The 23,208-nt window shown below is 46.4% G+C and overlaps 1 protein-coding gene across 3 annotated transcripts; it reads right to left on the bottom strand.

Moving 5' to 3' along the window:
- Nucleotides 1–5,000: 5,000 nt before the first annotated feature.
- Nucleotides 5,001–16,985, bottom strand: LOC141992044 (E3 ubiquitin/ISG15 ligase TRIM25-like). 3 transcript variants are annotated; one of them, XM_074960600.1, is made up of 9 exons: nucleotides 16,227–16,985; nucleotides 14,993–15,088; nucleotides 13,856–14,089; nucleotides 13,734–13,756; nucleotides 12,210–12,346; nucleotides 11,769–11,799; nucleotides 7,344–7,381; nucleotides 5,798–5,895; nucleotides 5,005–5,344 (listed from the first exon to the last, which is right to left on the bottom strand). In XM_074960600.1, the coding sequence occupies exons 1-8, from the start codon at nucleotides 16,848–16,850 to the stop codon at nucleotides 5,825–5,827; spliced, it is 1,254 nt and encodes a 417-aa protein (XP_074816701.1). In that variant the 5' UTR covers nucleotides 16,851–16,985; the 3' UTR covers nucleotides 5,005–5,344; nucleotides 5,798–5,824. The 3 variants fall into 3 exon arrangements, with proteins under 3 accessions (XP_074816703.1, XP_074816701.1, XP_074816702.1); XM_074960602.1 differs by lacking the exon at nucleotides 14,993–15,088 and having other exon boundaries at nucleotides 5,001–5,344; XM_074960601.1 differs by lacking the exons at nucleotides 5,005–5,344; nucleotides 5,798–5,895; nucleotides 7,344–7,381 and adding an exon at nucleotides 10,666–11,695.
- Nucleotides 16,986–23,208: the final 6,223 nt, after the last annotated feature.

Genomic DNA, 23,208 nt, shown 5'->3' with positions numbered 1-23,208 from the left:
TACAGTTACTCCCCCCAATCACTCAGTGGAGAAGAGTGCGTTGACCCTGGGATGGGAGATGCCCTGGGATGGCTGTCCCTGAGAAGCTGCGATGAGGTGGTCTTAGATGGCACTTGAGTGACCCCTTCTGGCCACTGGTTGCAGAGGCTTAGCAGAGTTCTGGAAGGAAACAAACCCAGCCTGTTTTAGGCAGAGAGAGGGCTCTGTGCTGCGAGCACAGCATGCAACAAGGGAACATAGGTTGGGAGATCCCATAGGACCTCCCTTTCCCCTTCCACGAGAAGAAAACGTGTGATGACGTGACCTATAGTCAGAGAATGAGTCAGAGGTCTTACTTCTGCTCTCAGTGGCCAAGCCTCCACACCACAGAATCCACCATCACACTGATACAAATTGTTTCATTTCAGTAGAGAAGCTAAGGACTGAATAGGCCAGAGACACATCTCCCTTTGAAGTGATGTTTCAAGGTCAAGTCTGAGTCATGTTGGGATAGTGTATGAGCTTGCAGTGCAGCTGCTGCTCTGTACCTGTTCCTAAGAGATGCCAGTTCTGCACCTTTCCCCAGCATTAAATTATCTGTTATTTTTAAAGGTTAAAAAAACAAGGGACAAATAAGAGGAAGTAAGGGTGTGCTAAGGTTTTATGAATTTGCACCTTGGTAAAATCTGACTGAGCTACATGCTGTCAAAGAAACCCTTGCACTTTCCAGGGCTGCATTTGAGGCCACCTGTCCATTTTCTAGTATTTGCAGTGATAGTTTGGATTTATGTAGGCCCTGCCTATTGCCACACAGGCACAAGGAGGATTATTACAAATGGGCAAGGAGGAGAGGGGGAGGGCAATAAACACAAAGAGAAGTATCTGAAGAAAGGCAGTAGGTATGGCCTGAGCATAGGACAGGGAGTCAGGAACCGCAGAGTTCTTATCAGTGACTTCCTCTGTCACCACAGGCAAACGCTTAAACCTCCCTGCTCTGTAAAGTTGGGATAATCCCTATCACTTTTTAACCTGATGAGTAATATCGTCTCATTGTTTCCTTGTAATGCCCAGCCTGCCTGTCTGTCTGCCTCCATCTTTTGTCTTATACTTTACTGTAAGCCCCTTGGGGCAGAGACTGTGTTCTTTTTCTGGGTTTGTACAGCACCTAACGCAATGGAATCCTAGTCTATGACTAGGGCCCCTAAATACTACAGTAGTACAAATAAATGAATAATGTCTGCCTCGTAGAGATGTTATGATGTTTATTTGTCTTTTGTAGAGCACTTTGACTATTAAAAAGCAGTCACTATTTTTATTGCTGCTAATGATCGTACTTAACACTGAGATAGCATTTCCCATGGTGCAAGGGGCAGTACAAATATTGACCAGATAATTGTCACAACCTTGAGGGAGGTAAGACAGTATCCCTGCCCCCCATTTATAGATAGGGAAACTACTGCATGAGTTGTGGGGCCTTTTCCGGACTTTGGGTTTTACAATCTCAGTTTAATTAAGGAAATTGCTGTAGTGATTCAGAGACATGTGGGGTCGCTGGAAAATCTGCAGCTTTGATTTCAACTGCTCAATACATTTCATGCCAAAGCGGTTACAAAACAAAGTTGACTTCATGAAGAGGGTGTGAAAAATGACTGGAATCTCTCTTTATAACTCTCTATTTACATTTTTGAGCATGTTCTATAAGGCATTATTCAGTTAATTTGCTTTCTGTATGGTAGTTTAGTCCCTGAACCCTAATTTAATGAGAATGGCACGAGGTTAACATAAAGGCTGCAAACATCAACCCTAGAAACTAAATTCTGAACAATTGTTCCATTGACAATCCTGAGGAATATTTCTTCACAATCTTGTTTTGGAGATGTTATTTTCTTTTGTTTTTCAACATGTCACTTGGCAGGTTTTGAGAAGAAGCAATACCCAGTTGTGAGCCTGCTTGTTATACAAACTTTCCAAAGAACGTGGCCCGTTGAATCCAGACCAAAATGTGAACAGAGCTGTTGGAGTCTGTGAATTCAGCTGTGGAGGCATAGTAACAGGCTTGCAGGAGGAAAGAGCACAGCAGGGTTCAAAACACCAAGGCAGAAAATGTCTTGTCTCTTAATCTTGAGTGGTTGGGCCTCTGTCAAATCTCATTTGAAGACTACCATGCAAGTTGTAGAACAAATTAACCCAGTTCTTTGGTGTCCTAAATAGTTAAATAATTATCTACATTTTAAAATGATTAGAAGATTGAGATAATTAATTAGTGTCCTAAAACAATTAAAATGTAACAAAAGGTAATCCAGTTATGAGCTGTCTCTCTGCCTATGTGCGCATTTCATTTCCAGCACAACTAACTCTGCACTAAGTGCCATAAAAAAAAGGAAACACATTGATTCTGTCTCCAAAGGCAAACTTTCCCACCCTACTTCTTCAACGCCTCAGTCATTCTGTAACTGTATCATTGGGACTAGACCAGCACAAAGAGGTGGGTCTTTATTGAATATTTGGGAGGGAGTTCCACAGGCCAGAAGAACATTACTGAGAACACTATGTCCCCAGCCTCTGTGAACGTCACTATGGAGGACAGCCCATGTGATTACAGCAGCCATGGTATGTCATCCAGCGAAAGGTGGTCACCCAAAATCGCCTGAGCCTATCCATTAATGGCCTTGAAAAATCAAGAACAAAACTTTGAATTGGCTTCAGACTGGATAGGGAGCACAGAGCATACAGCAACCCATGTGATGTTCTCTCTCTGGCTCATTCCACTCAGGCAGTAGTAGACAGCAGCATGCTGGGCTAGTTCATCTCAGTGCAACCTTCACAGTCTCTCGCAGGCAGCATGCCATGCACTAGCCTAGTCAAGAAGCGATGGAGGCCAGGGTCTGATCTGAGGTCATGAAGCACCTTATCTGGCTTTATTTGATGGAATTGTAACATGCTTGTGCCACATGCTTGGTAAGAGAATGAGTCACCTTGCTGCACTCTATACTAGCATCTCTGCTGGCATGCACACATCTTAATCTGTTCCTTCATTAGCCCTGCTCAAGAGTCCTGATTGTTTACACGATTATTTGGTAACATCTCTCGATAGGTGGCCTATTTCTGGAACTCAGATAAACTCTCGAGCCATTTCAGTCAAAATGAACACACATGTAGCTAACAGAGCTAGGAATCAATTTAACCAAAATAGGGCTTAACTGGCACTTAGATGGGGCATAGACCTTCTTCTGCACTGGGGTGAATTTCCCACTAGGTCAAGAGTGTCCAACCTGTGGCCTGGGGAATATTTGTAGCTCTCAAGGCTCTAAATTGTGGTCCTCAAAGGTGATGGCGTGGGAAGAAATTGTGTATTTGATTATGAATTGAAATCGTGTCCCTGATCTGTGCAGTGTGGCTTTTATACTGTTGTGTCTGAATCAGCCCTATAACTATGGGGAAGAGGAAAGGGTTGTTGCCTCCCCAGCTGTCCCACCACCTCGCCTGTGCCCCTACTTCAGGAGCAGCTCCAGCGGGAGCCAGGAGTGCTCTGAGCAGCTGCTATCCCTTCTCTGCCTCGGCTGGGAAGCAACTCCACCAGTTCACACCAGCAGAGGAGCAGGCCCAAAGACTGTATTTTACAAACCTAAGATGGGAGATTTGTGTTTGTTCATTTTTCCCCATACTTTTTTCCTAATTCTAGATCTGATATTAAACAAATAAAGCAGAGTGGACTAGTGGTAAAAAATAGATTTACTTTTCCTTCTACAGCTGGTGTTGACCTGACTTTTGGAAGTAAGGAACAAGAGCCAGGACTCACCATCTCAAACAATCGGACAACAGTTACTAGGAAGAGGTACAGTTTGGGCAAATTGAAGGGGATTCTCAGTTCACATTTTCTCTTCAGGCTGGCATTACTGGGACATGAACACTAAACATGGACTTAATAGGGGTCTTGGAGTAATTTCATGCTTTGTTCTGATGTCTAAAAAGAAACTCATATAGCTCCTACCTGGAACTAAATGGGCACTATCTAGACATTCTTACAAATAATGCAGCAGTTACTTCTACTGAAATGCGGAATGCTTCTCAAGGAATCAAGGTGGGGCCGGATTGTGAAGGAAATACAGTGGCATTTTAGCATGTCAGACCAGAAGAAAACCTCTGGTAGAGCAGTTCTTTTTGGTACATTCCCCTTATTTGCTGCTGGCTCTTTGACTCGTCTGTAGCAATAGTGTTAAAGATTGGTTTGGAGGCTGCCTAAGCTCCAGTGTGTTCCCATTCTGTAGGCTTTGATATAAAAACAATTATGATGCTCTAAAGTGAACATGAGCTAATAATCACTCTTTATGGCAAGTTTTCAAAATATTTTCTCTAATACAGTGGGCATCTAGGGGTTAATTGGGTTACTCAGAGTATTATAGGTTCGAGCCATGCTCCCCTATTCCCTTAATTCCTGTTTAATTAGTGTGTGTTTTCCCCACACCCGTTTACATATAGTTGAATAAAGCAGCAGGTTCCCCGTCTGCCTGAGCTGCCCCAGAGAGACGCTATTCCGTGAGAGAGAGAAGAGCCCCTGGTTGTTTAAAAGACTACATTTGGGCTGTAAATTCAGAAGAGAGGGATGTAGTACCATGGTCATCCATGGGTTAACTGGGTAGAGTATTATGGTTTGGGCCATGCTCCACCCCTCATTTCCTGTGGTCCCCCCCACAATCCTGTTTTTGTATATAGTTAAATAAAGCAGCACGTTCCCAGCCTGCAGTACTGTAAGTGAAGTATGCTTCTTGTGAACTGATGAGTCCCTTTACAAAATTTTCTTAATAGGATTACTATATGGTACTGAACTGCACAGCTTCCTGAAGTCCTGCCTTGTTTACTGTAGTCAACTGTAAGTAGACATGTCTTGAATACTAGAAATCTGCTTAATGGCATGAACTACTATAGCACTGACTTTACAAGTTTTTAATCATTTATTTGATTACTTCAAAACACATTGAACAGAAGTCAAAAGCTTACACACATACAGCCACTATTTAGTCAGACATCAGTGGTGACAGGACTATAGCTTGGTGGATAAATACTCTGAAACAAGCCATTCCATGTGTTGGTGAGAAAGGGAGAAGGCCAAGCAACATGGTTTTTTTACTGCATTCATTTTAATTCTTTGCATTCATATTCTACATTTTTATTTGCTGCAGGAAGTTTTTCTGGCAGGGACACTTGAAAAGTACCCAGAATTAATGGGCATTTTTGCAAATGTTGAACTTAATCTCTTTGTCTCAGTTTCCCCAACTTTTTCATGTCTCTTTATTACTTCTGGGAATCATGCACCTTGCTGGAACCACTATTTCAGACACCACATCCTTTCCTTTCGTTGTATGTTCTAGAAATATAAAAGATTGAGAAGATTAACTTTGTCACCCTCAATAATGAATTATATTTGTATTAGTATGTTAGCAATATTTCTTAAGGGCTATTTAGCATTTCATCCTGTCCAGTGTTTTCTCCTGCTTTCTCATTTCAGTTAGGTTCTTGTTCTGTATGGAACATTTCGTTTGACACCAACAGAAAACTTGTCTCATAACCAAACCTACATTATAAACACAGAGCCCTAATAATGAGCTAAGGCTTTCTTTAAGACAGTTAATTACACAAGACTATTGTGTTAAAATGCTCAGCTGATAAATAGGGTTTTGATAAAATAGTGTCTTAGAGAAATATGGCAAGCTGTTTTAAACACTTACTATCATGTCTGCGGCAGGGTGGATGCTAAAGAGAGGACAGGGATACTGTTTAATTACTCTGTGTAATTAATAAATTCCTCTTAGTACCTTACCTGCATTCACTGCCTTGTGTTCCCAGTCTATTTCCATGAAAATGGGGAAGTTCCAGAAAACATCGAATTTGTGTTAAAGAAAAAAGTGTTCGGATTACCTGGCAAAACAACCAAATATTTCAGGGAAATGTAATCATACTTATGACTAGTTTGTGAACCCTTCCTCCCACTGGTGAGCAGCTATCATACACGTAGCCCCTTGAAATAAAATGTTACCACCACCCTGTCGAGTAGAACTGGCTGACATTTTTCCATCAGAAACAGGTTTGGATAGGAAATGACTTTTTTTCCCCTAAACCAAAATTTTTGAGGAAAATTTTCATTTCTTTTTTAAACGTTCTGGGTTTTCAATGAAACATTGTTAGAAAACTGAAAAGGCTTCCAGTTTCTATTTTTTGCCCCACACCTGGAAAACATCCGTAAAAATAATTTTTTTTTGCAAAAATTTTTACAGAAACAACTCACTATTTTCCAACCAGCTGCACTGTTTGGGCATTGGATTAGTAACAACTGAAAGAGAATGCTACGAGTCACCGACATCATGGCCCGCAGCCCTTAGGTTTTTCTTCGAAGTCTCCTATCTAGTAGGCTTAATCCTGCTAAATTTATAAATTTTGACAAAAATAACAGCACAAAGTAGCATGGATGTAAGATCAGGGGGTGAAATTTTGGCCTCATTGAAGTCAATGGTAAAGCCCCCCCTGGCTTCACTGGGACCAGCATTTCACCAAGATCTTTATATGCTTGAGTTAACATTTTGCTACTTAGCTTTTGTTTTTTATGAAACATTGGATTAGACTCATCTCCTTTACAAGAGTCAATCTGAAGTCACTCCTGTATTTTCTGAAGCATAAAGGGCAATACAGTAAAAATCTTTTACTCCCACTAGTGAGCAGAACCTCATGGGAGTAGCTAAAGAAAAGAAGGCTGCACTGAACATCCATGTGGATGGCTAACTTAGCTGTGTAATGGGGAGGGAGGAGAAATGCCTCAATCACTGAGAAGCTGTTAAGGTGCTCACTGAATGAGGGAAGATAGCAGCACTGCCTCATTCACTTTGCAGTAAAACCACTGAAAGAGAAAAGGCAGTTATAGTAATAATTTTGCACATCAAGTAGGCATGCAAATGCACAGACGCTTTTTGAAATCTGAGCCTATATTCCCACCCACATTACTATTCAGTGGCAACCCAGTAACCAGGCCTGATCCTTACAGACTTCATCCACCTTCTGTTATAGTCAAAGGGAGTCTGCCTAGTCCTTCCTGGGAGCTAGATCAGGCCCCGAAGGAGCACTGAAGCAGAAGAATCCCTCCCTAAGGCCTAAATTCCAGGATGTCTCCTGTGTGTTTTCTAGCAGATGTCAGCCTGGTGCAGATTTTGAGGACCATGCCCTGTACCTGTCCTCTGCATTCCCACTGGTCTCGCCTCTGACAGGAAGATCTGACAGAGCTTCACAATACAAAATGCAGGTGAGATACTTTCCCTGGAGAGAGGAGATACGGACCAGAGTCTTTAAGAGCAACAACAAAATTTTGGAACCCTTACCTTGATAATGGAAATGATCTCTGAAGTCTGGAGCTGCTCTGTATGTCAGGAGACAACACTGAATATTAGTGCCCATTAAAACACAAGTTGCACTTTGGGGACAGAGTTGGGTATGAAATAAATTCATTAAGAGACAGAGACACGCAAAGCCCATTATTTTGAAAAGAAGAACAACCTCCTAGGGCCTGTTCCTACCCTTGTTGAAGCCAATGGATTAGTCTGGTTGGAGGAATGTAACTGTGACACCAGTGGACCAGGTGCCAGCTATTCCCGAGGCTGTAGGTGCCAGCTGAGCATGGATAAATTCCTAGCTGGAAACCAGACCAGCTCACCTGTATGTTATGTGATACAGCCTGGCCAGAGGACAGCAGGAGTGTGTTTTGTTTTGTTTTTTTTTAAGCAGAAAAAAATTCTATTTGTGTAACACTTACAAGGAATCACCAAAAAGGATAAAGCAAAACTATGCAACAAAACAAAAGCAAACACAAGGTATAACACAGCAGCCTTCAGGAGGGAGAAGTGTTCAGGCTAGCCTGGGCCCAGAGCGGGGGGGCTTCCTCGACACTCATGGTCTTCCACCCTCCTGAGTTACCTGGTGGCCTAGAGCGGGGGGGCTTCCTCGACACTCATGGTCTTCCACCCCCTCGAGTTACCTAGTGCCACGCCCAGTGTCACCAATTATTCCTCTCCTGAGAGTGCCCGACAAGATGGGCACGGCTGCGGGGTGGGCGGTTTGGGGGTGGGGGGGACGTACACCACGTGTGATAGGACCCCTCCTAGGTGACAGTGATGATGGTATCCACAGCGGCAACGGCTGGGGCTGGGGTCTCTCGCTCTTCCCCTCAATCAAAGGGTCAGACGGAGGGAACCGGATGGGGTCACCGAGCAGAGAACCTCAGACAGCGCCCACCGCTCCTCGAAGGTGTCAAGGGAGTCGGTGGACGCCGCCCAGAGGAACTCCGCCTGGATACGTGAATGTACTGAGGATCGGAAAACGGCCCTACAATCGCAGGACGCTTCATTAGCCAACCTCCTCTCTCTGGTTTTATAAATGGCTGTTTTAGCTAGGGCTAGGAGGAGGTTAACCAGGAGATCTCGCGATTTTGTGGGGCCACGGATGGGGAGTGTGTAGATAAAAAGGTGAGGGGAAAAGTGTAGCCAAAAGCGTAATAAAATATTTGTGAGGAGCTGGAAAAGGGGCTGCAGCCTGGCACACTCCAAATATACATGCGCCAGGGTTTCCCTCACATTGCAAAAAGGGCAAGTATCCGGGATGGGGGTGAACCGTTTCAAAAACACGCCCATACTCACAGCTCCATGAAGGAGCCGCCAACTAATGTCCCTGACGGGCCTCAGGACCAAGGTGGAATACAGGCTGGCCCACCGGGGTTGCTCACCCTCTAAAGGTGGCAGGAGGTCCCGCCACTTTGTATCGGGGCGGGACACCAGGGTGTGGGCGTGAAGGGTGTGAAGCGTGAGTGTGTATAGATATTTCCGTGGCGCGATTTGGAAGCTGACCGGCTGCAGTTCATGCAGCCAGCTCGCAGTGAAAGGGTGAGGGGTTTGTTGGGATCTACGGGGTAGGGGCCCAATTGAAAGGTCCGGCGGGCCTGGGGTAGAGGGTGGGCGGGGTGCACCCTCGCGCAGGGCTCGGTTGAGATAAGCCCGAGCAGCGGGTGTCAAGGAGGCCTTCACCTCCTGAAGTACGCGCCGGGGGTACGGGGTCTGGAGAGCCCCATGCGCCGAGCGAGCGTCAGGGGATCCAGCCAGTCTCCCCAGTCGTAGTCCAGGAGGTCTCCGACTCTCGTGACTTCCGCCAGGACCAAACTCTGGCGCACCGAGCGGGACTCTGCCGCCTGCACAAGGAGCTGGGGGTTGTGTAGCAGGGGCTCCGCGAGCAGGAGAGTGTTAGAAGGGAGGCTTATTCCCTGTAGAGGGAAGAAAGTTTGCTATAGATTAATTAAAGCACCTGAAGCAAATTAAACCACCTGAAGCCAGTCACATGATAAAAATCCCCTGCTTCAATCAGACAAGAGGAGGAGTTGAAGCAGAGTAGACTGGTGTTGGAGCAGAGAGCAGTTTGGAAGAGTTGAAGCAAAGTGGACTGGCGTTGGAGCAGAGAGCAGTTTGGAGGAGTTGAAACAGAGCGGACTGGCGTTGGAGCAGAGAGCAGTTTGGAGGAGTTGAAACAGAGCGGACTGGCGTTGGAGCAGAGAGCAGTTTGGAGGAGTTGGAGCAGAGAGCAGTTTGGAGGAGTTGAAGCAGAGCGGACTGGCGGTGGAGAAGAGAGCAGTTTGGAGGAGTTGAAGCAGAGCGGACTGGCGGTGGAGAAGAGAGCAGTTTGGAGGAGTTGAAGCAGAGCGGACTGGCGGTGGAGCAGAGAGCAGTTTGGAGGAGTTGAAGCAGAGCGGATTGGCGGTGGAGCAGAGAGCAGTTTGGAGGAGTTGAAGCAGAGCGGATTGGCGGTGGAGCAGAGAGCAGTTTGGAGGAGTTGAAGCAGAGCGGATTGGCGGTGGAGCAGAGAGCAGTTTGGAGGAGTTGAAGCAGAGCGGATTGGCGGTGGAGCAGAGAGCAGTTTGGAGGAGTTGAAGCAGAGCGGATTGGCGGTGGAGCAGAGAGCAGTTTGGAGGGAAGCAGAGGAGAGTTTAGAGAAGTGCTGCGGTGGGCTAAAATGACCAAGACCCTAGGTAAAGGGACACCTGGTTTGTGCAGAGGGAGGGCAGGAAGCCCCACAAGCTGAAGGGCAGGAGAGGGAAGTAGCCCAGGGGAAGGAACTGCTAGTTCAAGTGGTTTACCGCTATCCCTAGGGACCCTGGGCTGGGACCTGGAGTAGAGGGTGGGCCTGGGTCCCTCCCTCTCCATTCCCCTCCTCTAGGACACTAGTGGGGCAGTTAATACCCCAGTTCAGGGGCAAGAAATGGTGCCCTGAATGCCCCCCCTCTCAGAAGAGAAAGCGTGAGACCAATCATAGTAGTGCTGGCAATTTGCCACAATTAGTATTGTTCAAAGATAGATATTAGACTTGTCAGGATGTGTTTTAGACTCTATAAAATGCTTGTAAGTTGTGCATGCGTTAATCTTACTTGTAATATCTGTATCCCATGCTATAAAGTAACATGTATGCAGGGTTCTTGTAGCCATGTTGGTCCCAGGATTCTAGAGAGACAAGGTGGGTGAAGTAATATCTTTAATTTGACCAACCTCTATTGGTGAGAGACAAGCTTCGTAAGCTCAAAAGCTTGTCTCTCTCACCAACAGAAGTAAAACATATTACTTCCCCCACCTGGTCTCTCTAATAAGGTCATATGTAAGTTTTGCTTTATAATTGTAAAAATGCTTGCTCCGAACTTGTGAACTCAGGCAGGAGGAGTGGTTCCCCAGCCCATCAAGGAGGACTATCAATACTAAGGGCCACTGTGAACCATCACAATACAAAGACAGGAAATAAAGATAACTGACATGAAAATTCTTCATCTCTTTGCTGTTTGGACTCTCACAGGGCTGGCGCGAAGAAGTAAAAGTGGAGATCCCCAGGGTAGATCTGGGTTAGCCCTAAAAGACATTCGGTGCTGACAGATTACTACAGCTCTGCCACCTTTTGGAGCCATAGACTGTACCTCATATGTGTGTATATGTTGCCTGCTTTATCCCGCAAACAACTCTCTCATTTCTTTTTCCTAGTTAATAAATCCTTAGTTAGTTAAGTATAGGACTGGCTGCAAGCATTGTCTTTGGTGTGAGATCTGAGGAACAAATTGACATGGGGTAAGTGACTGGTCTCTTGGGACTGGGAGAAACCTGAATCTTTTGTGATCTTTGATGTAAGTGACCATTTATCACTAAGCCCAGCGTGACTGGGTGGCAAGATAGACTGGAGCGCCAAGGGGGCTGTCTGTGACTCCAGTTGTAGTAGTTGTTTCTGGGTTGGTGAAATCTAATTATAGCACATATAGCCAGCCTGGGGTGTCTACCCTGCTTTAAGACAGTCTGCCCTAAGGCTGGCACTCAGTGTCATGAACCACTCCAGACAGTAAGTCTTAGAATTAGGTGGCCATAGTGAATTCTCACTTTTTGCATTCACACTCGACTTTCCACAAATACTCTGCTGTATGAATTAAAGTGTGCTGTTTGGGGGAGCACTTCTGCTGGCAAACCCCTTTGCTAGCATATTTGGGAAAAGCAAAGAGGCACAGACACACTCAAAGCAAATCTGTTTAACAACGTGAACAAATGTTTGTGGGGAATGTTTCCAGCATCAGTGCAGCTCCAGTTCTGAAGGAGGATAAAAGCAGTGAAATCTCTGTCCCTTTAGCCCAATACATAATGGCCTCGCAATGAAGAGCTGTGAACTTCTGGAAAATACAAAGGCTGATTAGTGGCATTTGCAGTAAATATTTCAAAAGTGAAGAGAAGAAAGGGATTTACCTGTTCCTCTGTGTTTGGTTAATGAATTGACCTGCAAGGATTGAGAGAATGTCTTAGAAAGCTGCCAGTGTATTTGCAATATAAACAGTAATTTGGAATGTGTTGCTGTGGGGTCTTGATCCCATTATCAGAGGCAGCTTTGCAAATATGGGTCCACTGAGCAAACAAATGGGGTGGTTCCCTAAAGGTCTGACAAAGGGTGAGGTTTGGAATGCTGGGGCAGCTGGAAACTGGTTGGGGGAGGGGCTGAGGGGACAGGGTGCCATGACAGATGGCATACATCCACACCCTGGCCCCTATGGAGAAGGATCAAAATTTGCAGCACACAAGCAATGCTCAGTTGAATAAATCAGGGAGTTACTGCACAATTCTTGATAAAAGATGGCCATTTTCCACTACAGACCAGTAATGTTCTGTTACTAGTTTGGGTAGTTTACTTACTGTGCATCACTTGCATCAGTGAATCTAGGTTTGAGATATACTGCTGTGTCCAGCTTCTGACACCTGCAATTGTTGCCTGATCCAGCTGCAATGCTAATACTTCCATACTGTCAGTGCTGAAATCCTGATTATTAATCCTAGAATACCCAGACAGTCATTTAATCAGTGATCACCAATTAACAATTGTAAAGTTGGCTATCTCTAAAGTTAGGTAGGTACGTAGTAATTAGCAGAGAATATACAGAGAGGAGAGCGCTTCGGCAACATAAAGTACAAAAGAAGTGTTTTGCATTACGATAACTCTTACAGTTATTATTAGTAACGTTATGTATTGCTATTGATTACCACTGGGGGGAAACATTCAGATTTTGAAACTGTCTGATGAAAAATAGGACCACCTTTTTTCTAAACATTACTGAATATTATTATTACAGCTGCGTAGCCACCAATGTGACGAAAGAAAAATGCCAGACATATTAAACTGCATCAAGCTTCCGGGAAATGACCTTCTCTAAAGGTTAGACTTTTTATTTTGGATACAGCTGTGAGCTCTGAGGTGTGTAAGGTGCACTGTCCCAAAGGTAGCCGTGGAGAGCATTGTGACTCAGTGCTACAATTCATACCCTATCAGGGCTTGTCTACATGGGGAAATTTACTGACACTACTATACTGGTATAATTGTACCGTTATAGTTATATTCTCCATGTAGATACTCTTATCCTGATATAAAAAGTGCTCTTTCTGGTGTAGCTTAAGTCACTTTGGAAGCGGCATAAACAAACAGAAAACATAGTCCAAGTCACAGTCTAACCCTGATTCTTACAAGGTGCAAAGGTGACATTTTAAAATCCAAATCAACGTTAAAGCCAAATTGTTACGTGACCCTCAAGGGGACTTTTTATCACCACAACAAGCCTGTGATATCGCTCAGATGATTATTAGTTTTTTGTACTGATAACCGTAACAGATAGGTGTGCCAATAAGAAATTTACTAACCACCTGTGCCACTTGCAACAGGAGGCATCAACAACACTAAAACTACTATGACCATCCTCAAGCAGAGCGATGAGACCCCAAACTGAGCCAAATGAGACAGTTAACCCCAACCCAAAAATGGAGCCTTGTACCTGCTTCTAAGTGCAGTAGTTTTGCCCAAGCACATTATACAAAGCTGCATACACATGACAAAGCATCACTCTCAATACAATTGAACCCTACGCTGTGCTCATCTCTGGAAAATACAACTATGAGCTAATAAGCTCCAGTGGCTTCCCTTAGAGGTGGGTAATCAAGGCAGTGGCTTAGGACATTGAAAACTAATGGGGCACTATTGAAGTTACAGGTGAATCACTATCCATCCATATTTTGGGAGTGGTGAATTCTGACTCAAGACCAGGCCTTGATTTGAGGGGCATTGGGACACAGAATGAAGACTACGGACACAGAGAAGTCTTTCGAGTTTTTAGAGTTGCCAGCTCCCTACTGTGCCGAGGAATAAGACAAACCTTTTGGGGGAGAACTTACCTGTCTTGTGCCAGTTTAAATTCCTATAAAAATATTTTAAAAAATAGTTTTAGTGCAATGCAGGGCAAGGGCAACCGCTTGAATGTTCATTTATTAAATCAGAGCTAAATGTTGCTGCTTACTCTGAGGAAGCGGAAAGGGTCTGTTTGCGCACTCAGCATCTGCAGGTTCTGAAGACCCTTCACAGCCTCATCTCTCTTCTTTTCTGTTTGCTTCTTCAGCGTGGCAATGTCTGACAGCTGCTTTTTCTCACTGGATTGTATGTTAGCCAGGATCTGCTTCTCCTTCTGATCCACCTCCGCCTTGATCTCTTTGAAGAGGTTTGACAGCTGAGCATTCAAAGTTTTCTTATTCAACTAAAAGAACAGGTAAGAAATAAGGTGCTGGCTCAGGAATTCAGTACCACAGGTTAGTGTGTTTATTTATTTATTATCATTATTATACCCAACATTTTGCAATACCAGATTTAAGAATGAAGTAGACAATAAGTATGTTTCACTTTTCCTCGGCACAGCCAAGTAATCAGCGTAATCTGAAAATTATCTGGGTGTGATGAGAGGGAATAAAGCAGAGAAAGTTCAAATAGGTCATTATAGACTGAGAATTGCATTGGTTTACTCTGAAAATCCCATACTTACGTACAGCTCCTCTTTTAACAGAGAAAGAGAGCTTTAAGAACAAAGCAATGGGATTGATTAAGTGTGTGTAGTGATTTGACAAGGGAGCTGGGAGCCAGAATCCTGGGTTCTATTTCTGACTTGGTTGTGTGATTTTGCCTAAGACACTTAACCTCTCTGTTCCTCAGTTTACTCATTCTTAAATGAGGGATAAGAATAATGGGGATAAGAATAATAATAAGCAGCTAACTTACATTGGGAGCATTGTGAAAATTAATTATTGATTGCAAATGGCTAGCCTTCTTCAGTGGGACTACTTAAGTGAGTAACTGCTCACAAATGTGAATTAGGGTTGCACATTCAGCCCCAAAGTATTTGGAGATCTGTGGAAGAAAGACACTACAGAATGCAAACAAATATTCTTTGCCTCTGTCATTTTTCTTCACATGGGTGGTGGTTGTTTTTTAAGTTGCAGTCCCATGACCTGCAGAGCCCCATAGTGGGGTATTATTAATACAGATTTATTATTATGTCATCTTCACAGTCAGAAGGGGTTGCTAGAGAACATTGATCAGAATGCCATCTTTTTTTTTTCCTTACATGCCATTAAAGAAAGATACTTTGAATAATCCAGGGACAAACCTGGAGCTGATTCTCACTCTTCTGAAGCTCCCCTAAGGTTTTATTCATGGCACTTTTGTTTTCCTGCATCAGTTTCACAGTGTGAGAGAGAACAACCTAGTTAAAGGAAAACCAGCATTAAACATTATAACGGGAAAGCAACACTGATGGCTTTTATGGAGCTGATGAAATGAACAAGCGACCCTTTTATCGATCCCCTCTCAACAAATACGTGCACCCATTTGTTTCAAGTGAGCCACATAATAAGTTGTGTGCTTCTCGCCTCCTGCAACCCTCCTCGAAAGGCGTAAGACCATGAAGGAGTTGGAAAATGGAAACTTTCTTGGAATCCTTAAGCAGAACTGATTTTAAATTTTACCTAGAAATTGATCATTTGCATTATCATAGCACCCAGGAGCCCCAGGGATGGACCAGGACCCCATTGTGCTAAGTGCTGTGCAAACACAGAACAAAAAGACAGTCCCATATTCATTAGACACACAGTGACCGGGTAGGTTAAAAAGAGAAGTTGTACAAGTTTATCTTATCACTTAATACCTGATCTTGCAAACACTTATACACGTACATAACTTTACCTAGGTGAATAGTCCTATTATACCATTTGCAGGATCTGAACATAAGGTAGCAATAATGGATATTTATCCCAAACCTCTCTCCGGACTTATCTGCGTGGCAAGTGACTGCACAGCAAGCCAAGGTGTCAATCTCCAGCACACTGGCCTGGCACACGGTAATGTCAGGTGTGGACACTGCTACGCTGCACTGAAAGTCCTAGAGTGCAGCTAAACGTACTACTGCTTCAAAGCTCAGTATGCTGAACTGCAGAGCTTTCCCTGTATGCTATCTGGGACTATCACTGCACTCTAGCAGTGTCCACACGGGCCCACAATGGACTTCTATACTTTTGACCCTCACACATCATTACTTGAACTGAAATCTGCCTCCTGCCTTTAACTGAGTCTGACACAGCATAAAAAAGGAGCAATCAAGGACAATTTCCTGCTGATTACTACAATTTTCTCACTTTGGGGGTGAACATTAAGACCAGTTCATGAGTCACCGCCCTCCTCCTTTACCCCCTGTCCTGAATTACCTGGGGAATCCTTCCCTTACCTGCCTAGCACTTCCACCCTGAACTGAACTATCACACTGACCGTAGCTCTATAAGGGGCTGTACATAAAGATCTCCTTTGGAATTTGTGCCCATCAAGCAGAGATGCAGAAAGCCCCTTACCAGCTTCTTGTCGTACTCCTCCTTCAGGGTGATGATGTTGTGGCCCTTGTGGGAGTCTGTGATAGAGCACATCATGCAGACAAAGACCAGGTCATCTTCACAGTAGCACTCTAGCAGCTTGCCATGTTCGCCACACTTCCTCTCCTGCAGGGAGCTGTTGTCACTGGGTTCTACCAGGACATGATCCTTCTGTGCAGCCTTGGCACTGTGTTTGCTCAGGTGGGCCTGACACAGAGATGCCTCACAGGTCAGACAGGTTTTCACTGCTGTGTGAGGCTGGTCCAGACAGAAATCACAGAGGATTATCTCCTTCCCTTGTGGAGAGGCCTTCTCCTTGCCCTGCTTTCCCTTTGAAGAGGTGGTCTGGAACTTCTCCACTATGCTGCAGAGCTGGAAGTTCTTATGCAGCTCCAGAAAGGGCCCCAGCTGGACCTTGCACATAGGACAGGAGTAGGTGGCCTTGGCTTGCTGCTGGGCAGCCAGTGCTTTCTGGATGCACTCCTTGCAGAAGCTGTGATGGCAGCTCAGGGAGACCGGGTTCCTGTAGAAGCACAGGCAGATAGGGCAGCTGAGCTCATCTTCCAGGTCAGCAGCTGCTCTGAATTCTTCCTCTGCCTCTGCCATGGCTTCAGAAACAACACCCTCCTAGCCAGTCTGCGAGAAATGAAACTAAACTAAACAGGAAGCTGCTGGGCTTAGTGCCAACTGCAGAGAGAGGCACACAACAGCAAAACCATGCCAAAGTCTGTAAGGACCTCCCCTCTCCACCCTTATAGGCTGAGACACCCACCCTCTGAGCTATCTGTTCTCTGGCTCCTCCTCCCACAAGCAAACAGATTTGCCACTTTCTTTGTGCCGGTTGCTTTGGTGGTATCTGCGGCTTTGGACCTTTTCGTCTCTCTCTGTCTCTCTCCCTCTGACACGTCCTTAAAATGACTATCAGGGCTGACAGGACAGTCAGCTGAGCCCCCGCCTCGGGAGGCTTGCCCCTGTCTGCCGCAGCCTCAGTGCGCTGCGCTGCCGGCGCTCCGGCCCACCACTCCTGCCAGGCAGCGCAGCTGGCTTGGGCGGGGCTGAGAGCGCCTGCTGCTCTGAGCAGCATGGTAAGGGGGCGGGGAGGGGGGTGGTTGGATAAGGGGCAGGGGGTCCCGGGGGCAGTCAAGGGACAGCGAGCAGGGGGAGTTGGATAGGCAGAGTCCCGGGGGGGCTGTCAGGGGGCGGGGGTGTAGACAGGCATTGGGGGAGTCAGGGGACAGGAAGCAGGGGGAGGTTGGATGGGGCAGAGATTCTGGGGAGGGTTGGATAGGCATGGGAGTCCCGGGGGGGCCTGTCTGAAGGTGGGGGTGTGGATAGGGGTCAGGGCAGTCGGGGGGGGGGGGTTGGATGGGTCATGAGTTGGGAGGGGGCGGATAGGGGGCAGGGGCCAGGCTATTTGGGGAGGCACAGCCTTCCCTATCCGGCCCTCCATATAGTTTCACAATGCGGATGTGGCCCTCGGTCCAAAAAGTTTGCCCACCCCTGCTTTATATAGTTTGTGAGCCCTCTAGTGGTGCTTTCTGTGTTGTGTAAGCTGCGTGAAACTAGTCAACAACAGTTAGTGCAATGGTTCTCAAACTTTTGTACTGATGACCCCTTTCACATAGCAAGCCTCTGAGTGCAACCCCCCTAATAAATTAAAAACACTTTTTTTATATATTTAACACCATTATAAATGCTGGAGGCAAAGCGGGGCTTGGGGTGGAGGCTGACAGCTCGTGACCCCCCCCCCCCGGTAATAACCATGTGACCCCCTGAGGCAGGGGTGGGCAAACTTTTTGGCCCGAGGGCCACATCAGCGTTGCAAAACTGCATGGAGGGCCGGGTAGGGAAGGCTGTGCCTCCCCAAACAGCCTGGCCGCTGCCCCCTATCCGCCCCCTCCCACTTCCCACCCCCCTCAGAACTCACGACCCATCCAACCCCCCCCTGTCCCCTGGCTGCCCCCGGGACCCCCTGCCCTTATCCAACCCCCCCCAGCTCTCCGCCCCCTTACCATGCTGCTCAGAGCAGCAGGAGCTCGCAGCCCCGCCGGAGCCAGCCACAGCACCGCACTGCCCAGCAGGAGTCCTGACCCCCAGTTTGAGAACCCCTGAGTTAGTGTGTGTGTGTGCACGCACCTATGTGACAAAGCGTGGTATGTTTGTGTACAGTACAGTTAGAAAACAAGGGTATTTGGGACCCAACTATGCCCAGGTGGTTTCTTCATAGTCTTTTGTTGTGTAAAGAGCAAACACAGCCACAATTTTCTAACACTGAACAAGGAACTTTATTGGACTATGCAAACAGTATAATCCATCCTCTCCTTTGGCTTAGCTCTGGAGCTTCTACCTAGATCCTTTCCACGCCCCCTCCTGCCCAGTGTCTCGCTTCCGTTTTAAAGGGACGGTGCATGTATCCTCACAGATAAGGGTCAGGGGCATATATGTAATCCAGGGATCGGCAATCTTTGGCACGCGGCCCGCCAGGGTAAGCCCCCTGGAGGGCCGGGCCAGTTTGTTTACCTGCTGCTTCCGCAGGTTCAGCTGATTGCGGCTCCCAGTGGCTGTGGTTCGCCACTCCAGGCCAATGGGGGCTGTGGGAAGCAGCAGCCAGTACGTGCCTCAGCCCGCGCCGCTTCCTGCAACCCCATTGGCCTGGAGCGGTGAACCGTGGCCAGTGGGAGCTGCGATCAGCCGAACCTGCGGACACGGCAGGTAAACAAACCAGCCTGGCCCTCCAGGGGGCTTACCCTGGCGGGCCGCGGGTCAAAGGTTGCCGATCCCTGACGTAATCTCTCCTTTCTGGCACCATGGAGCTTAGCCAGGAAAGAGGACTGTGGTGGAGTCTCCGGCTTCACGGAGGTCTCCCTTTAAGGGGAAATCCTGGGGCCAAGGAAAAGTCCATAGGAGTGTGCTGCTCCATCAGAGCTGCCAGGAGGGGGCAAGCCTGACCAGCACAAAGCTGGTGTAAAGCAACAGGGCCTCTGCACAGATGACCCTTGGCCTCCTTCTGATCCCTCAGGACCTAAAGGGATTGGGGATAGGTCCCAGTGACCAATCTGCAGTGCAGCAAACCCTGCCCCCCGAATGGAATAATCAGCGAGGAGGAACTCTGCAAGGGGATCCTCGCGGAGATTTCTTCCTTCTAAGCTCTTCCCCACAGGTGTAGTGCAGAAGGGAGCTATCCAAAGGGAAGTTGCTTAGATATTAACATTCCTTTCCTTCCCTTTGCAGGGGTTATTGCTATATATTCTTGTGTGAAACTGAGTCAATCTGGGGACCTGGCACCATCTGAACTCCTTCACTTTTGCAGTGTGCATTAAATGCTTTGTGTAAACTTTGCTTTGAACAGGAAAAACAATTAAATAAAGAATTAAAACAAATGCCAAAAATAACTAAACAATTCCTACAGACAACACGGTGCCTCATCTGGCTGTCGTGTAGAAAATTGCAGGGTGGGGCCAAAGACAAAAGCGCCATAAGGTGTACAAAACAGAGCCATGACACTTCCTGTTTCTACAACAGAGGCTCTCAGAGCACTTGGTAAGGCTGGATGAGATCATCATCGGCCTTGTTTTTATGCCTGAGATGAAAACTGAGGAAAAAGGGAGGTGAAGTGACATGCCTAAGGCTTCACGCAGACAACTAGTGTCAGAGCAAGGAAAGAAACCCAGGTGTCCTGGCTCAGTGTCTGGCTCCTGCTTTCGCCACTAGGCTAGCTGGACGCCAGGGTTCTGTGCTGATGCTCACAAGAGGCACCGTCCAGGAGTGAGAGGCTGGAGGTTTAAAATCAGCTTTGCTCCTCCCATAGCGGTTAATCTGAGCAGACCGTGGCTGTACATTTGTAAACTCATGGCACCTGCAAGCATCTTTTTGAACTGTAAACTAAATAATTTCAAAATGTACACCCAACACAGCAGTTTATGCCACCAAGCAAATACATCAGACAGTAAAAATATTTCCTTAAAGACTGGCACATTAAATAAATGGGGATGATTTTAGCGAGTTGTGTAGTGTTATAATATAGTCCACGACCATTTAACTTTCACATAGATCTACAGTCATAGAAAACTGTGAATGTTTGTGTTGTATATGTAACAGATATTGCTGTTAAAGTTCCTGTGCATTCTTTGCTGTGCACCAAAAGAAAGGCACATTAAAATGATTGGCGGTCTATTTCCACAATACACTTCTCCCATCTTCTCCCCCGCACACACATTTTTGTCCTCCATTTCAGTCTGATACACTTGCAACAGCAGGTGCCTCCCTATAGCTCCCAGCTAGATATCTGCCACAGGGTTATATCAGGGCCTTAGCAGGCTGCAATCCACTCTGACCCCAAGCTTCTATTTCAAATACTTCAAGTCAGCTTAGAGCTTTTGCATAGCAGTGGGTTTGCTCATATATAGGGCCCTACCAAATTCACAACCCATTTTGGTCAATTTCACAGTCATAGGATTTAAGAAATCATAAATTTCATGATTTCAGCTATTTAAATCTGAAATTTTATGGTGTTGTAAGTGTAAGGGTCCTGACCCAAAAAGGAGCGGTGGGGGGGGTCGCAAGGTTATTGTGTGTGGGGGGGTGCAGTACAGCTACCCTTACTTCTGCGCTGCTGCTGGCGGTGGCATTGGCTTCAGAGCTGGGCAGCTGGAGAGCAGCGGCTGCTGGCCAGGATCCCACCCCTGAAGGCAGAGCCGCTGCCAGCCGCAGCGCAGAAGTAAGAGTGGCATGGTATGGTATTGCCACCCTTACTTCTGCTCTGCTGCTGGTGGGGCACTGCCTTCAGAGCTGGGCACCTGGCCTACAGCCACTCAGCTCCAAAGGCAGCACAGAAATAAGGGTGGGAATACCACGACCCCCATAAAATAACCTTGTGATCCCCCTGTAACTCCTTTTGGGTCAGAACCCCCAGTTTGGTCTCCCCCATGAAATCTGTACAGTATAGGCTAAAAGCACACAAAAGGCCATATTTCACGGTGGGAGACCAGATTTCACAGTCCGTGACGTGTTTTTCATGGCCGTGAATTTGGTAGGGCCCTACTCATATATGACTAAGATCCAACAACATACGTAATGGCCTCACTAATATCACTACAAGAGTGTCTGAGAGCCATTAGAAAGACTAACGCATGGACAGGGTGTTTCTGTTTCAAACAAATGCTTGAAGTTTTTATATGTATAGGATTCTTTGCAGGGAACTTCTTCTGGTCAGACATGTCATAAAATAACACCAAGTTTCTTTCACAATCTAGCCCCACCCTGACCACTTTTAGGGCTGGTTGCAACTCCTGGTTGGTGAGGGAGTGGGGAACAGGACTAATACTTTGGTGTACATCTTAAGGACTAGGATCCCTATCATCTCCCATGGTAGGCCTGCCAATGCACATTTAATGATCACCAGCATCTCCACTGCAGTTAGATACAGATTATATCCAGGAATGTGTGCATCAGATGCATGACACTGAACGCTAGCTGGATAGTTCCCATATGAAATATGGCTGCTGGGAAACTAAAAATTCTACACTCTGCCTCTTCACCTGGGGAAGGGTGGGTATGACTCCGATTGCTTCTCCAGTGAGCCCCAGGGCAAATTTAAGAGGGGCACTGATGGACAACAGGGGAGGTTACAGACAGCTTTCCTTGTCTGGAGGACTGGTTTTATGGTTAAAGCACTGGACCAGGACTCTGGAGTATAGGATTTGACTCCCGTGTGGCCTGGGGCAAGTCACCTAACTTTTCTGTGCCTCAGTTTCCCAACTTTAAATTAAGACAATACTTAGCTACCTCACAGGGGTATGGTAGTTGTTTAAATACGTAGAGTGATAGGGTGGTCAAATGCAACATGAGCTCTAAAGTGCAGGAGATCTTTGGAAACTGAAAATGTACCTAAACATCTGAGTGAAGCCGTTTCACCCACCTTTAAGAAGAAACCCAGAAAAGATCTGAGAAACTACCCAGAGATGGAAAAGCTTTGTTTTTAGTACTGATCGGGGGCCAGCCTGAGGGCCCCACCGAACAGCTAATTGGCAGCCAGCCGCCGGGGCCTGGAGCCACTGTGGCTGGGGGGTGCTGAGCAGCCCCTATTTTTCTTTTCGGTGGGTGCTTGAGTCCCAGAGCACCCACAGAGTCGGCACTTATGACTCCGGCCCTCTTGGTCCAAAAGAACATGGGCTTGCTGGAAGGTCCAGCTGCTTGCTCAGGCTGCTGCAGAGGGAGGCCTCTGAGGGTGCAGAGTTTTGGAGGAGTTCTGCAGACGGCTGAATTTTGCTGCCTGTGGTGAGGCTAAATGCTAGTTATTTATATTGTTTTTAGAAATTGTGTCAGGGTTTCTAGGGCTCTTTAACACAGAGACATAATTCAAAATAATTACATACAATAATAGATGCTCCCCTTTGAACAGATATAATGGGCCTCTGTATGGGGCTCTGATGGAAGCAGGGAAAGGGTTAATATTCTCCTCCTGAGCAGGGCAAGATGCCACAGCTGCCTGCCCTCAGCAGGGATTGCTGGAGAACCAGCCCAGCTGGGGGTTATGAGTTACTTCCTCCAGGGAACTAAAAGAGGTGAGTGCTTTAGGGTACTGAACTTTTGCCAGGTTTAGCGGCTAGATTCTCCTGATACTATAGGAAACAGTGGTTCCCCTTTTCCTTGGTTTGACTTTTTTTAAAACTGTTTCAGGGACAGGCTCCTGCTGAGTTTTGTTTTTATAGCTGTACTTTTGTCCTTGGCCTTTGCATTCAGGTGGAATTCAGGAAGCCCAAATTGTAGAGGTTCCCTTCTCGGTGGGGCTCCCTGACTGGTCTCCCTAAGCTTAGGTATACTCAGTCTTTTTCTAGTCTCTACTGACATGTTAAAGAAATGAGCAGATGATATTCAACTGCAGGGATTTGCAAATACTAGTGAAGACAGGAAAGACTAGTGGGAAAGACTACAGAGATTAGAAACACAGATAGGTGAGAATAGG

The sequence above is a fragment of the Natator depressus genome, chromosome 8 (genome assembly GCF_965152275.1).
Source record: "Natator depressus isolate rNatDep1 chromosome 8, rNatDep2.hap1, whole genome shotgun sequence".
NCBI classification, from domain to species: domain Eukaryota; kingdom Metazoa; phylum Chordata; order Testudines; family Cheloniidae; genus Natator; species Natator depressus.
This window is presented reverse-complemented; position numbering and strand designations above follow the sequence as displayed.

What these genes read in the sequence shown, in the direction of transcription:
- LOC141992044 (XM_074960600.1), bottom strand. Translation starts at nt 16,850, where the DNA reads ATGGCAGAGGCAGAGGAAGAATTCAGAGCAGCTGCTGACCTGGAAGAT. An exon ending in AGAGTGAGAATCAGCTCCAG is followed by an intron (nt 14,090 to 14,992) that starts GTTTGTCCCTGG and finishes CTGTTCTTTTAG; the next exon opens with TTGAATAAGAAAACTTTGAA. An exon ending in AGATCATTTCCATTATCAAG is followed by an intron (nt 5,896 to 7,343) that starts GTAAGGGTTCCA and finishes TTGTTTTGCCAG; the next exon opens with GTAATCCGAACACTTTTTTC.